The sequence below is a fragment of the Camellia sinensis genome, chromosome 6 (assembly GCF_055761805.1).
Source record: "Camellia sinensis isolate YWXY chromosome 6, ASM5576180v1, whole genome shotgun sequence".
Taxonomy (NCBI): Eukaryota; Viridiplantae; Streptophyta; class Magnoliopsida; order Ericales; family Theaceae; genus Camellia; species Camellia sinensis.
Genome location: NC_138966.1, coordinates 142,957,485 through 142,974,960, shown reverse-complemented (window position 1 = coordinate 142,974,960; position 17,476 = coordinate 142,957,485). Strand labels below are relative to the sequence as shown.

The 17,476-nt window shown below is 32.6% G+C and overlaps 1 protein-coding gene across 1 annotated transcript; it reads right to left on the bottom strand.

The window, feature by feature from the left end:
- Nucleotides 1-316: 316 nt before the first annotated feature.
- Nucleotides 317-2,781, bottom strand: LOC145792415 (uncharacterized). Its single transcript, XM_082873131.1, has 2 exons — nucleotides 1,147-2,781; nucleotides 317-449 (listed from the first exon to the last, which is right to left on the bottom strand). Exons 1-2 carry the CDS (start codon nucleotides 2,221-2,223, stop codon nucleotides 420-422), a joined length of 1,107 nt encoding a protein of 368 aa, XP_082729257.1. The 5' UTR covers nucleotides 2,224-2,781; the 3' UTR covers nucleotides 317-419.
- Nucleotides 2,782-17,476: the final 14,695 nt, after the last annotated feature.

The following is a 17,476-nucleotide window of genomic DNA, read 5'->3' as shown; positions in this document are numbered from 1 at the left end:
TGACTAACTCATTTTTTGAAAGCTTGGAAATTAAATCAAAATGAGCATGTCCTAATCTTCTATGCCAAAGCCAACCATTATCATTTATAGCAGATAAACATTTAATGTTAAAATGAGAAGATAAATCATGTAAATCAAACACATATACATTCTCATGTCTATAACCTACAAATAAAGTTTTGTTTTCTAAGGTATTTTCAATAGTGCAATGAGTTTTCTCAAAAATAACTCTATAACCTTTATCACATAATTGACTAATACTAAGCAAGTTATGTTTTAAACCTTCAACAAATAAAACATTTTCAATAATAGGAGAGGGATTTTTACCAATACTTCCTACACCAATGATTTTACCCTTGCTATTGTCGCCAAAAGTCACATATCCGCCATCCTTTGGTTGGAGTGTGGCGAACATAGCTTTATTTCCAGTCATGTGCCTCGAACATGCACTGTCGAGATACCATCTATCGTTACTAGATTTTGTCTTGAAACATACCTACAAAAATTTGATTTCTCTATTGGTACCCATTTTTTCTTGGGTCCATAAAAGTTAGAATTTGACACCCTTGAGATATCCTTAGGAACCCACATCTTTTTTATTTTAGCAAAAGGATTTCTTTTAATAGGACATGAAGGTGAAATATGACCTTTTGTTCCACAAAAATGACATGTGAGATGAGAGTGATTAGAAGATGCATATACAAAACCATTTTTGGCAGTTTTTACTTTTGAAAAAGGTTTATATCCAATTCCGGCTCTACCAAAAGTACGGTTTTGATTTTTAAGAATTTTATCTAAAGTCTCTCTACCTTGAGTGAACTTTGAAAGAGTAGTTTTCAAGTCTTCAATATTTTCTTTCAAAATAATTTGCTCATTTTTTAAAGACTCGTTTTCTTTTTGTAATACAACTAAATGTTTTTCAGAAATTGAAGACTCTTTTTGAGTTAAAATCTCATTTTCCTTTTTCATTTTCATGGCTTCATTTTCTAAAACATTTATCTTGGAAGTCAATGATTCATTTTCTTTTGATAAACTTGAAATTACTTTCTTTTGACAATTATTTTTTAAACTAAGTTTCTTAAATTCTGCATGTAATTCATCAAAAGCTATTTGTAATTCATCAAATGTAAAGGATTCGTCATTTACCTCATTTTCATTTCCAAGTGCCATTAAACATAGGTTAGCTACCTCGTTTTTGCAAACTTCGGTTTCTGTGTCGCTTTCATCACTATCTTCTCCCCATGCTGCAATCATAGCTTTCTTTTTGTCCTTCTTGAATTTTTTCTTAAGTTCTGGACATTCTGATTTGTAGTGTCCAGGTTTGTTGCATTCATAGCAGGTTACTTCAGATTTTTTGTGATTTTCTCCTCTTTGAAAATCCCTGCTGTTGAAGTCTTTTCTGAAAAAATTTCGTACACCTTGTTTCTTTCTCACAAACCTTTGGAACTTTCTAGTGATGAATGCCATTTCCTCATCCTCATCTGAATCATCTTCGTTATCCTCTTGATGTTTCGAGGTGGATTTGAAAGCTATTCCTTTCTTCTTGTTGTTGTCTTCCTCTTCCTTTCCTTCTTGCATTATGAGCTCATGAGTTAAGAGAGATCCCATTAACTCATCTAGACTTAGCTTTGATAAATCCTTGGCTTCGGTAATGGCAATGACTTTTGTCTCCCAACTTTTTGGCAATGACCTAAGCACTTTTCTTACAATTTCAGCATTAGTATATATTTTGCCAAGAGAAGTTAAACCATTAATAATATCAGTAAAACGAGTAAACATTTGAGGAATAGTTTCATCAGGCTTCATTTTAAAAAGTTCATAATTATGGACTAGCAAACTGACTCTAGATTCTTTAACTTGTTCGGTTCCCTCATGAGTCACTATAAGCTTGTCCCAAATTTCTTTAGCGGTTTTACATGTGGAAATTCTATTGAACTCGTTGGCATCTAAAGCACAGTACAACATGTTTGTAGCTTTGACATTAATTTGGGCCATTCTAGTATCTGATTCATCCCACTCATCTTCAGGTTTTGGTACCCTAAGTCCATCTATAGTTTTGGTAGGAATTTTTGGACCATTACAAATAATTTTCCAACATTCATAATCATTAGATTGAATATGTATGGTCATCCTAGTTTTCCAATAGCTAAAATTTGTGCCGCTAAATAGAGGTGGCCTATTAGATGCTTGTCTCTCGGGTAAGGAATAACTAGGGGTTGCCATGATCTACTCTGAGACGGTTAAGTCACAAAAACTAGAGTCTAGGCTCTGATACCAATTGTTATCCCAGTTAGGCAACCCAAGAGGGGGGGTGAATTGGGTTATTAAAAATTTCACAATATTAAATATAACACAATATTCAGAATTTGAATAAATAAAAACAAACAGAATAATAATTATCAATATAAAGGTAGAAGAGATAGAGAGAGAAAATCAAACACTGCGATTTATAGTGGTTCGGCACGCCAGGCCTACGTCCACTCCCCAAGGAACCTCCTTGAGAATTTCTTTACTATCAATTGAATAAATACACCACCAAGCTTGTGGATTTGGCACAGGACTTACTCTTATCTATTGAGCCTCACTCAACAATAAATGCCTTACCCTTACAAAATCTCTCACAAAAATAAGGAATAAGAATAAGTGGTAATTGAACCCACTTTTACAATAATTCTCTCACAAAGAGTAGATATGAAAGTGTAAGAACAAAAGCTAGACTTAGATCTGAAAGTGAAAGAGCAGAATACTCAGAATTTTGGAGCTCACAGAAATATTTTCTCTTCAAGTTCTTGATCTCTTCTCCACATCCAACACCTCTATTTATACACAAAAATATACCCGTTAGACACTCCTTGCTGACGTCATGGCTTACATAAGCACGCTCCTGACGTCATGGCTTACATAAGCACGCTCCTGATGTCATCGCTTACATAAGCAGGCTCTTGATGTCATTGCTTACATAAGCACACTCCTTAAATTTAAATAGTCAGCAAATGATAAGAATTAAAAATATAAAAATAAGATTGATTTTTTCTTCTTGTTTTTTTTCAAACATGGAGCCACCGTTTTTGTAGACAATTTAATACAAAGTTCACAACTTTCAAACAAACAAATAATTTTCTCCATCTAGTTTATAATATATATATATATATACATATATACATAACTCCATCTTGTTCTTCTTGTTTAATTATAATATGATATAATTAATGTAGTGTAAAAAATTTAATAGCGCACGTGATGTATTCTGCATATAATGTTATATAAGTTCTGATCAAAATTTTGCATACAGAAAAATCTCTATAAATAATATTTATGATGGATCTGAAAATATATGTCATCTTTAAAATATTGTATATGTTGTAAAGATTTTAAACTAAATGTATTTTACCACTCCATATTAATTTTGTCAAAATAAGACAACCCATAAATATCAAATTTGTCAAAATAATACAACCAATCAATCATTTTTGTCAAAATAATATAATTAATCAATTTGTCAAAAGATGAATAGTAATTAACCCTATTTTTCAAAAAGTGAATAGTAAAGTTTTTTGAAAATATTTAAAATAATCATTTTTGTCAAAATAATATAATTAATCGATTTGTCAAAAGATGAATAGTAATTAACCATATTTTTCAAAAAGTGAATAGTAAAGTTTTTGAAAATATTTAAAATAATATTTAACATATATATTTTAAAAAGATAATATTATTTTATTTAAATAATATTTAACAAATATATATATTTTTTAAAAAGATAATAATTTGTGTCAAATAATATGTATATTAACTAATATATTTTAGACATCATCAAAATTAAATAATATGATTAACAATAGCATTTCCACTGATGTGCATGTTCACAGTTGTGTGCGTGGGTGTGAATCACCAGAGTTTGTGTGTGATTGTGAACATTCACATAGGTACATGAATGTGTATTTCGACTGTGTCACGACAAACACAATGAACATATCGTGTCAGTGTGTGGTAAACAATGCATTTTTATACAACCATGAACATCGTTGAAGAGCATGTATAAAATTTTCAGGCAATGTGAATGTTCACAGCATATAAGAGCAGCACCAATAATATCTGATTGTCCTAAAATCGTCAGGGAATGTGAATGTTCACAGCATAGAACAAAAGCACAAATAAAATCTTACTCTCTTAAAATTTTCAAGCAATTTGAATGTTCACAACCTAGAACTACAGCACCAACAATATCTGACTATCCAAAAATTTGCAGGCAATGTGAATGTTGACAGCATAGAACAACAGCACCAATAATATCTGACTCAACTAAAATTTTTCAGACAATGTGAATGTTCACATCCTACAACAAAAGCACCAATAATATCTTATTGAACTAACACTTTCATGCAATGTGAATGTTCACATCGTAAAACATTAACACCACCAACATCTGACTCTCCTAAAATTTCTAAGAAATGTGAATGTTGACAGCGTAGAACAAGAACACCAATAATATATGAATGTCCTAAATTTTCAGGCAAATTTTACAGACAATGTGAATGTTCACAGACTAGCCCAAAAGCACAAATAATATCTGATTGAACTAAAACTTTCAGGCAATGTGAATGTTCGCATGGTAGAACATTAACACCGCCGACATCTGACTCTCCTAAAATTTCCAGCAAATGTGAATGTTAACAGCATAGAACAACACCACCAATAATATCTGAATTGTTAAAATTTTCAGGCAAATTTTACAGACAATGTGAATGTTCACAGTAGAACAAAAGCACAAATAATATCTGATCGAATTAAAACCTTCAGGCAATGTGAATGTTCACATCGTATATCATTAACACCACCGACATCTGACTCTCCTAAAATTTCCAGGAAATGTGAATGTTGACAGCATAGAACAACAACACGAATACTATCTGAATGTCCTAAATTTTTCAGGCAAATTTTCAGACAATGTGAATGTTCACAGCCTAGCCAAAAAGCATCAATAATATCTGATTGAACTAAAACTTTCAGGCAATGTGAAAGTTCATCTCGTAGAACATTAACACCACCGACATCTGACTCTCTTAAAATTTCCAGCAAATGTGAATGTTGACAGCATAGAACAACAACACCAATAATATCTGAATGTCCTAAATTTTCAGGCAAATTTTCCAGACAATGTGAAAGTTCACAACCTAGCCCAAAAGCACCAATAATATCTGATTGAACTGAAACTTTCAGGCAATGTGAATGTTCACATCGTAGAACATTAACACCACCGACATCTGACTCTCCTAAAATTTCCAGCAAATGTGAATGTTGACAGCATAGAACAACAACAACAAAAATATCTGACTGTCCAAAAATTTTCAGGCAATGCGAATGTTCACAGCCTATAACAACATAAACCAATAATATCTGATTGTCCTACAATGTTCAGGCAATGTGAATGTTCACATCTTCCAACAACAAGAACAACAACAGAATTGGCCAAAGTGTGCCAATGCCTGTGAATTTTCACAACATACAACAACAACACCATTAATACCTGATTACGCAAACATTTTAACTCAATGTGAATGTTCATATCTGTTACTAACAGCAACAAAAAAAGAACTGGCCAAAATTTTTTTGAAACCATGTGAATGGTCACAGCATTGAACAACAACGGGGTAACATCTGGAATAATTTGATCATCAAACCATTTCCAATCAATGTGAATGTTCACATTTTTCAATAACAACAACTACAACCAGAACATTTTCGATTATTGACAGTTGTGAACACAATGTAATGGCAAGTGTAATGTTTTTGAGTGCAAAAATGAAAAAATTTAGGGATTACGATTGAGGGGTTCAGAATAAATGAATGCTTACGTTTTTTGCCCATTTCGACGACAAAGATGTTGAGACGAAGGGACGATTCGACGAAGAAACGTATACAGTTTTCTGGGCGTACGAACGGCGAAGAAGATGATGAGACGATGTGACGATCGAACGAAGATAGGCTTCTCAGCGTAGGGATGGGGAGAAGATGATGAGACGATGCGACGATGCAACGATGAAAGGAATACAGTCTTTGGGGCGTCGAGGCGATGTGGAATATGGTTTGGATTTCTGGACTGTAGAGGTACTGTGCGTGATTTCTTGCGCAAGAATAGAGAGGGGAAGAGAAACGGTTATTAGATTCAAAGAGAGAGAGAGAGGGGCGCGTGTTTTTTTAGGGCTTTTTTGGTCTTTTTGTATAAAATGGACCTAATAGAATATTATAAAACAGTATGGGTTTCATGGAACAACACTCTTAGATAATGGATTTACTAAAAAAGCTCTCTATTATTATTATTACTTTATTTTATTTTTGGTTTTATTAATTGTGTGGATACATAAGAATTTAATGTGGTATTTAATTAATTTAATGTGATAGTTAATTATATATAAGTAATTCAAATATTTATATATTTATATATTTTATATATGAAAAAAAGTGTTTTATATATTGATAAAATATATATCATATTTATTTATGTTATATTTATGTTGTATTTGTATTATATAATATAACAACTATTAGGTTATATAATAAGTGATTAGGTTATAATCTAAAGAAAAGAAAAAGGGGCCTTGAGAAAATGGAGAGAGTGAGCAACCGAGAGAAAGAGAAGCATCCAAGAGAGAGAGAGAGAGATCAATAAAAAAGAAAAATAGGAGCAGCCATGTGAGAAAGAGAAGAGTTTGAAACAAAAGAGGGCTCTGTGTGTGATAAAACAGAGAGACGACAGAAGAACAAAAAAAAAAAAAGGGGTTAGGATTTTGTTTTGGTGGCTTCATTAGTTCTTCAAATATTTCTTTGATCTTCAAAAAAATAATTGTGAATATAAAACCTACTTCTCTTGATTTATGTTTAATTCGTTATTTTTATTTATTTGATGTTGGTTGGATTTTGTATTTATATGTAGATGATAAATTGATTTTAATTAGTTTGATTAGTTGTGTATGCCAGGTTTAGGGTTTTTATATGTATTTATTTTATGGTTGTAATCATACTCATGGATATATGAAATTAAAATAAATTAGGAACCCATAGATAAATTCCTTACACTCCACTATGACTCCATGGATTGTTATTTTATTTGAGTGTTGGTAAAAAAGAGTGTATAAAAAAAGTGAGAATTATAAGATTTATTTGAACGCCTCAGGCTTGGCATTGTTATGTTTGTTCTCATGAGCGAGATATTTTGTATGTGCGTATTGTTGTCTCGTTCTTAGGAATAGACGAATGTTTTGATATACGCGCATATGTATATGTTAATCATCCGAGAAGTGTGGGTCAAACTTGGGACAATATCCCCATGCAAGTTTGGCTTCGAAGTAGTGTTAGGTCTATGGGAGGCACATGGGATATATGTGTAGGCCGGAGTAAAGGGCCAAAGTGGTGGAGTTAAGGTACAAAGAATTAAATATGAACTTATATGTATAGTTTGAATTGTATTGACTTGTACATCTTGAAAAATAGTAAGCGACCTCAATAAATTATGAAATTTGAGCAGAGGCATGTATACGTGATTTTAGACAACTTTTGTATTTTAAATTTTTATTAAACAGATCGATTAGAACTTGTAATCGGATGATCTTGGTTACAATAGTTTTTATTCATTTTAGCAAGGCAGACTTTAGATGCAGTTTTAACTCACGAAATGAGCTCATTTTTATTGGTTTCGTGTAAACTGAAGTAAAAAATTATTTTGCACACTTTTTGTGTTTTGAACCTTTCCGAAAAAAATCATCTTAGGATAGTTTTTGTTCGTTTCCAGCTTCAGATTTTTTTTTCCAATCGAATTCCGGCTAGGTTCTTCTATCAAGTTTTTCTCTCAACCTGTTCAGTTTCTACTAAATTCATTTACATTTTCTTTTAGGAAAATTGATTCTATACAACTTTTGTTCTTTAAGTTTTGGTCAATTCGAATTATTTAAGCATGAAACGGTGCATTTTTTTTATATTTCTTCAGCAAGTTACTTATGATTAAATTATATTATTTATTTTTTTTTGCAGAATGGTGGGTCTTACTAACTTTTTATGCAGGATTGACCCACCATATTTTTATTTTTATTTTTATTTTGTTTATTTTATACTCAATTTATATTTAGTTGTGTACGGATAAGAAACTAAATACCATCGTATCTCGGAAACTACTCATTCGTCTCCGTACGGGCGAAACTACTTGTCTTGTCCCGTAACAAGAATTAAATTTATTTTTTGTTTATATTTGGTGGACACGTGAGTGTCAAATATTTGTACTCATACCAGTATACTTGTATATTGACCCGTTTTGTCTCTTGGCATCTCGGGTGCGTTATGTTTGAGCACAACCGAGCTTCCTTTGCAGGATTAGTTGGGACTAGGTGGTGAAAAGAAATAACTATAGTTGTTGGACACGTCGTTTGGACTTCTTTTGTTTTTTTGAGCTTTTGGTTGATATTAGTTTATATATTTATTATTTTTTTTATAACCTTAGCATTTTGATAATTTGGCATGGTTTCTAACTTTACATTATTTAAATTATTTTGACTATTTATTATTACTTTAATGTTGGAGGTATTGGTTAGTTATGAATTATGGTGAATGGTTTGGTTGGCGTTTTATTAGTTTTTTTTTTCATCCCTTGTAATCTTTTGAGGATGTAAATTTACTTAAACCTTTTAGAGACATGAACGTTTAGATTTTATTTCACCCCTAGGATTTGGATGATGGAATATTGATTGGGGTTTAGTCATAATTTAATATTTAATTGTCCAAATTTTGGGGCATGACAAGATCACATGTCCACTATCAACAAAACCCCCACTTTGATCATCTTCTTTGTCATTGATCAATTTATCTGTTTCTTTCAATCTTTCAATCATGGAGTTTTATCATAGATAAAGAAAAAAAATTATATATATATATATATATATATATGTACACATATACATAAACATAGAGAGATAACCTAAAAAACAGGGATCTTGATCTCTATCTCGAAAAGAGGCCAAGGCATCGTCGCAATCGAAGGGACACAGACAGAAATCTTCACAACCCTTGATAGGGAATGAGGTAACGCGGAGGAAGAGCCCTCACATATCATATTCGAAGATTCAACAGATTTGAAGATTTGATCGAGATGACGGTTCTAGAAGCCGATGATTATCGTGTATTGTCAGGTTCGAATATCGTACAGTTCGTCATTTCTATTACGACAGTGGTTCGAAGTATACATTTGGACGCTGACAAACATGGCAGTGGTTTCCAGAGGTGGAGGAAGCAAGAAGGCTATGCGGCAATCACGGTGGCATTGAATGAGATGACGATGTAGGAGGTGTCAAAAGAGAAGGCAACGACGTAAGAGGCGTCAAATGAGGAGGTGAAGGTGACGACGTATGAGGCGTCAAAGGAAGTGGTGAAGAGAGAGAGAGAAAAAAAAAAGACTGGTAGGCCATGTTTGTGTGGGTAGACATGTGCTTAGGATTAGACTAATAGTACAATAAAACTATTAATCCGATATTTGGTTAAAAAATTGAAGTATGGACTAACAATCCATTCGGATATGCTATCATACATATGATGGACTATTCAATCTCATATAGGGGGTGTGATATAAATTGGAGGACTAAATCAAAGTTTGGACTAATTTATTAAATGACCATAATAGAGGTATTATAGTTAATATATTGGATGTCCTATGTCCTATCATGTTCTATCCATTCTAATCCCCTTAAACAAATATCGGATTGGATAATATTTTGTTAATCCCTTCTTATAATCCTAACTTAATCTAGACATAGGATAGAATACAAAATCCAAAGGGATTCATAGTCTTAGGACTTTTAGTTTTGGAAATGTTAATCCAATCTAATCCAATCCGCCCAAACAAACATGGCCGTAAGGTTTTGGTGAGTCCATATATATGACATATATAAAGGGATATTTTGGTCATTTTATCTAAATTTGTCCTTTTGGACAAAGTATTTTAGTGCGTGGACTATTCAACCAAAGAAATTTAAATTTGGATTTTTCAACCAAGCGCCTTATTTTTTACACTCTTATAATTTAATCTAAATTTTACTTAGGTCTTTATTACTTTAATTTGAACAACTTAGTTTTTACACTTTAAATCTAATTTTAATTTAACTATTCTGTCAACATTTTCATTAATTTCTTTTTACGTCTACACCTTAATAGCCACGCCTTGCCGGCTCTGCCCGATTCATGTGGAAGGGCGCCTTGCATGGGTCCCTTTCACTACGTGTAATCAATTTCTTGAGGTCATGCCCACGAGCTCTGTCCGATTCATGTGGGCGTTTTGTGTGGATTCCGATATTAGTTGAGGTGCGCGTAACCTAATCTGAACATTCGGTTATTAAAAAAAAATACTATATATTTATTCTCTTTTAAATTCTATTAGCCAATATAATTGTGCACAATATTTATAATTTCACATAATTATAGTTTCTATAAGGATTAAATTAATAATTTACTGTGAAAATTATGATTGAAGTGGACAATTAAGCCCACAATAACTGACTGTAATGACATCTAAATGTCTACATTGTTCTAACTATATGTTTATTTTTTTCCCATCTAAAAAAAAACTATATGTTTATTTTTCAGTTAATTTTTTTAGTCAATATAATTACATATTATTTATAATCACACAATTAAACTTAGCTAATTAAACCAAAAGAGTAATTTCAATGTAAAAATTGTAATTAAAATGGATAATTAAATACACAACTATTCACAATTAAAAATTTAATATTGTCCTCCCTTGTCATGTAAAAAATGCATAGTTAAACTTAACAATGTGTTCTATAATGTCTTCTCTTTCTAGAGTTGCACGTGGCAACTGCGTAGGTCCCATCTTGATGTGATGTTTTGACTTGAATATTTTTTTTTTTTTAGCTACCAGCTCGTAGAACTCTATTTAGAGCTCTACTTTTAAAGTTATCAATCATTGTTATTTTTCTTTTCTTTTAATGTGCCTTCCTCCACGTTCTTCCATTTACCACTGCATGGCAGCAGCCGACCCTCTCTTCCTTCTTCTTCTTTTTCTTATTGTCATTTCCTCCAACAACCCAAAGCCACCACCAGCCACCTCCAAAACAAATCCCAACAACCACTTCCCTGAACACTACCATCTTTCACTATAGCCACCGTTGTGTAGAAACTGAGTTTCTTCGGGACTTCATTTACATGAACCTAGCTCTTTTCCAGATTTTGATAGTTCTGAATTGAACTTGAGTTTCACTTTTTGCAGGGTGTCAACAACACCGTGTAAGGACCTAAGAAGGTGAATTTCCATTATAATTCACCTATTGCCCCGTTTGTGGAATATTACAGACATTTCACCGAGATAGCTAAGCTAATTTCCTTTAGCCTCCGTTTGGGAAGTTGGTTGGCTTTTTGACTTTTTGACTTTTTTGACTATTTTAGCCTGGGCTTAAAAGCTTGGTTTGGGAAGGGCTTTTTGGCTTTTTGGCTTTTTTGAGTTTTTTTGTGAGATAAGAATGTAATGATTATGGGTTGGATGTGATGTTTTGTTTGTTATGGCTAAAATAACCTATTTTGTTTTTTGTGGCTAAAATAGCCAAAAAAGCCTGCAAACCCACTTGCCAAACACAGGTATGGATTATTGTCTCTTAAAGCTTTGAGTGGCTTCTCTTTTTCTCATTCTTCTCGTCTTTTTTTCTTCCCTTCCATTTATTCTCATGGTGGCTTCCCTTCATTTCTCATGCCCAATACCATCGGACGACTCATTTTTTCATTGCTTTTCCTTCTTCTGTCTTCATTGAACCATCACACCTACCCATGGACGCCTCTTTTACATCCTCAACATTTTGATCATTAGTACTTTTTTCCCAAGTCTTGGTCCCAATAAATGAAAATTTGGTGTACAATCAATTGAAAATTCTTTAACTAGTCTAGCGAAGTATGCATGCCTTCTTTAGGCTATGTTTGGTTTAAGAATTTTGAAAAGGATTTGAAAAGAAAAAGGAAAAAGAATGATGAAATGTAAATAAAATATATCTACATTTTATATAATTTCACACATTTTTTTCGTTTCTAAATCTCTCTCTAAATTCATGAACTAAACGTGTAACAACCCCATCACATAATACTTAATATTTAATTAATGACAGAGATTTGAATTTTAATTGCCTACTATTCTGATTTAATGTGAGAATTATGAAAATTATGGAGACTGGTTCGTATACGATGCTATTGAAGATTTATTTGGAATTCGAAATTGAAAGTCTGATTGGCTCAAGAAAGGATAAGTAGTGAGTCGAATTATCACAATTGATGATGGAAATAAGCTTAATTTGATATTGGACCCTTTTGGGAGTTTGACTATAATCTGATTCGGACTGATAAATTTAAATATAATTAATTGAACTCTAATGGAAGTTGAATTAGGTTAATTAAATTATGTGGGACTTGTGATTAGTCATGAATAAGCTAATTATGTTGGTGATGTGGAATTGTATGTGTAAGGATGCGAATTATAAGGATTTGAAATTATATGTATTGATTGTAGAAAAATCTGTTGAAATTACAACCTTTGGACGAAAAATTGGAAGCCTTAGTGGCGCGATAAACTGAAATTGATTTTATAATTGTGGTTAGTATGATTTTTAGGATATAATATGAAATTTTGTAAAAATTTGATTCGTAATGGGAATTTTTAGAGTAAAACTTTTAGAGTTAACACTTTGAAACTGAAATTGACGACTTTAATAGGTTCAGAAACAAAAATTGAGTACGTGGATATGCTAATGGGAATTTTTAGAGCCATTTGGAAAGTTTAATTTAAATTTGATTTCGTCTGATTCGTTAAGTCATATTATTGGAGTAAGCTTTTGAATACAGATTTTTTTGAGACAAGTTATAAATATAAGTGTATTAGCTCTTATTTTGCTCATTCTTATCCCCTGAGAAGCAAAATCTGGGGGAAAGAGAGGGAGAGTTCTAGAATGAGAGATTGAGAGCTCTAAAGAACTCAAAGAGAAGAAAAGGAAAGTGTAGAGATTGAAGGGGGAACTCAAGATTTAGCTTGGATTCTCCAAGAATGTGCAAGAATAAGGGTCAATGAAGGCTTTAGGTAAGATTTTACCTTTCAAACCTTGAAGATCATGAATTAAGAGTTAGATTTATGGATTTTATAGAAGCTTTTACATGTATTTTGTTACATACGGCAAGAACATAGCATGATCTCATAAGATCCATTGTTATAACTTGTTTTTTTTGCATGATTTTTAAGATTCATAAAGATTTCAAGGGACTTTCTCCATGGATTTTGGAATTAGAACTCATCACTTACATAGCTTTTGATTTTGTTCTTGACTTCAAGTCTTTGAGCTTGTAAATTGAATTTTGGTTTTGCTTGGAAATCATGATTTTCATTAAAGTAAGAATTGTTTAATTTAGCATGGTTTTGAAAGGATTTGATGCCTTTGATTTGGAAAATAACCTTATTCCCATGTTTATCCATGAATTTATAAGGTTTATGTTGAGTTTTACTAAGCCCTAGCTCAAGAACTTGCAAAGAAACCATTTTAGAACATACTGAAATTTCGTACCTACTGTTGGAAGCCCAGAACCGCATATGCGGCTTGGATTTCTGCACGTGCGAATTGCCCTGTTTCAGCCAACTTTAAATAGACATATCTCCCTCATCCGGATTTCATTTTAAGTGATTCTTAAGTCTAAATTCAAGCACCGGAAGTCTAGTTTCCATGGTGGTGGTCTCACATCCAAATTCTAAGTACAAAAATAGATATGTTCAAAGTAGTGAAGGTTATTCACTTTCTGTCTACCCGTTTCATGCTATTTCTTCTCCTAACCCAGTTTCCTTCCGTTTCTTCCTATTTTCCTTGATATGAATTATGACCCATTGAAGACTAATGAGTTTAGAACCAACATAAATAATTGGTTAAGGCAAAGTAAGGGATCGGTTTATTTGATTAAGAGATGTAAATTTGATCAAGAGAGTAATTCTATGTTTCGATATGTTGTGTTGTGTAAATGTATTTGTAGGTCAAGATGAGGACATTGCCCAACTGCTACCAGAAGCCCATTACTGTGAGTAATAGTATAGTAAAGATATGTTTTCATTATCTATTTTGATTTATGATTTATGTATGATATGATTCTCTAAATATTGTATTTTGTCAAAATGCACAAGTTTCTAAGAAATGTGAAATGAGTTGGGCCCAAGGTCGTTCTGTTATTATTAGGCCAGAGGCCGTTTCGTTATTATTGGGCCTGAGACTTTTTCTGTGGACCCGAGGTTTATATTATTATGCTTACTATGATGTTGGGCTCATTCATTTAAACCTCTTTATTGTATTATTACTCATTGAGTTTTGCTCATTCTGTATTTTATATGTATGTAGGTAATCAATCTGGAGACAACCTTAGGTCAGCCTCAGGAGTTATTTTGTGGATCCGTTATGTCAAGCCATGCAAGATACGCCTCTGTGTCGAGGCTTTAATTTTGTATTGTTAGAGTTTTGTATTTTATTGAGTCTTATGTATATGTGCATGAGATACATAAGATTTGTATATGCATATAAATTACTGGTGTGTTTGCATGTTTTAATCATTCCAGTTATCATGTATGTACAAGCTCAATGGATATTATTATTTGTTTTGCTTTCGCTTTAAGTCCTGATATGATTTAATATTTTGAAATTTTGTCTTTGAGCCCTGAGTATGGGCCGGTCATGACCTAAATTTTTAGGAGTAGGTTTGGGTCGTGACAAAACGCAATCTTAATCAAGTGACCAAAAAAAATTTATTTTTCACAATATATTATAAATCAATTTATTTATGTTATTTACTTAAAAAAAAATTAACTACACTACAACAAATCCAACCAAAAAAGGTATAAAAAATATATATAATTTGAGGAAAAATTAAGTGTAATTTTTTTTTTTTTTAAAAAACAAAGTTGGAGAAAACTTCTATTTGCCCACCTCACTTCTTCATATGGCATTACTCAATTCACACATGCAACAATTTATTATTATATTATTTAAATTTTTGTTTAGCTCACGCCACTTTATTCCCTAATGCAGCACCCTTCAAACCTTGACCTTAGTCCACTACCCACATCCAACTCTGCAAGTGTTGACCCAGTCCACCTATATTCTTTCTATGTCTCTTCTTCCTTATCCATTTTCATAGGCCCCTTCCTTTTCGTTGCCCCTCTTTTCCTATTCTTCATTTTATCATCATTCTATTTGCCACTCCATTCACCTAGTCTATACCTTTTCCTTTTTGTTGCCTTCTCTCCTCCGCCCTCCGCTACTATCCAACCCTCAATAAAAACCCACTGCAACTACATATACTTTGTTATCTACTCCCTATGTATTGTTTGACGTTCTACATGCGAACAACAACATTCTATTTTGCAAAATGAAATTCAACTTAAGACATTGGTTAAGTGTAAAGAAATTGACCAACAACCAATTGAATAGCACTAGTACATTGAACGGGAGTTGTGATAGTGCTCACCCTCTCTCTCTCTTTCTTTCCTTTTGTATTTTGGAAGGTGGTGTAACATCAACTAGACTTTTGAAGGTGTGCGAAAGTATCGAATTAGTAAGAGAGGGTGTTGTAAAGTTAAAGAGGTAGCATGAGAGTAAATGAAGGATTTGGGTTACATCGATTGTGAAAGGAACTGAATATAGGGTTGAATTACAATAGTGGAAGGTTGGGAAACGGAATTTAGTGGTGGGGGATTGGTAAAATGTGGTAGTTGAGAGTGGACAACAACTAACGATTGAGAGAAAGTATCTATTTATATATTATATAAGGAAAATGACGTTTTTAATCTATAAGTTTTGTAGGGGTTTCATTATCTTAATTATAATTTTCTAATTTTTTGAGTTAAAAAAAAGTCAGTATTTATTGACTTTTTTCAACCCACAAACCCTTTTGATTTCTCTCATAATTACTGTAGCTTCTTTTTCAATTTCTCTTATACACTATGGTTACACACAAAAACAAAGAAGATAAGAATTTAACTATTGATCTCAAAAAGATATAACATCTAAATTTGAATTATGATTTAGTAATATAATTATCTATTTTTTTTAGGGAAAATTAGTCTAGGGTCCCTCTCCCACTTTTCGTAATGAAAGAGATCCACAAAATTATTTTTTGATATCTAAGGTCCCTAAACATATATCAGAGAAATTTGACTCTTTGTCTCTCCTTCTCTACTGCAAAGCAGCACTTTCTCTCTCTCTCTCTCTCTCTTCTAAACCCTAGAACCTCAGCTTCTCACTTCTCTCTCTCTCTCTCTAGAATACATACACAAATATATATATAGCTTCAATGGCGGTGGAACTGGATTGAAAAGCATGGAACATCTGATCTCTTTGAAGAGGCCGATCTCGAGCTCCTTCGAAGCTTCGGCAACGTTGAGTGTCTCTATGATCTCTCTCCCGAAGATTTGTACGCGAAGATCTCGCAGTTCGATGTGTTGATCGTGAGGAGTGGGACGAAAGTGACGAGGTAGGTTTTTGAGGCTGCGAATGGCCGATTGAAGGTGGTGGGAAAGGCTGGTGTTGGGATCGACAATGTCGATCTCCAGGCTGCTACTGAGCTTGGATACCTTGCTGTGAATACCAGAAGCCTGTAAGGTTGCAATATATATATATATATATGATTATTTGATGATTTGTAGATCAATTTATACTCAATTGGAAGGAAACAAACTTGTATATATATGTATGATATGTATTTGAAATGTTTAGTTGGATTAATACTTGTTGAAATCTGATCAAGTTTTTGTTATGTTAAATCTAAGATTTCGACTTTCGAATTGGTCATGATAGCAAAAAGCATTCACATTTATTTGTTATTTATTTATTTATTTGTTTTAGATTTTTGATCATTTGATCAAATTGTCCTAAAATCTTGTGTATCTCCTTGTGTGATTGAGTTAAAAAGGCTTTTCCAGAAGCACAAATTTTATTCTATTTGTTTCAATTTGAGATATGAAACTTGTTTCTAACCTGAATGTTTTAGGGAGGTTGATTTAGGTTCTCTAATTACATGGTTCAGGAAATGGAATTTTGAATTTGAGATACGAAGCTTGTTTCTATTTGTTTTACTTTTGGTGTTGGTCCAGAGAAATTTGGAATTTTCTCTGTGATGTGTCCAGAGAAATTCTCTGGATTGAATTTTCTCTGGATCGATTTTCTCTGGATTGATATTGAGGGACCTTACATTTTCTCTGGTATTACATTTTCTTTTCATTCAAGTTAATGCTCATCTAGTTATTAAGAATGAATTTTGACAAATTTTCTGCATTCTGCTAATTTAGCTAATGAATTTGGCGCATGAGAACTTCATTGCTATACTGTTTTGGATCCTTCCATGTTTTATTAAATAATTTTTGGTCCTAGAACAGTAGGTATCCTATCAAGTTCATTACATGGAATTTTGAATT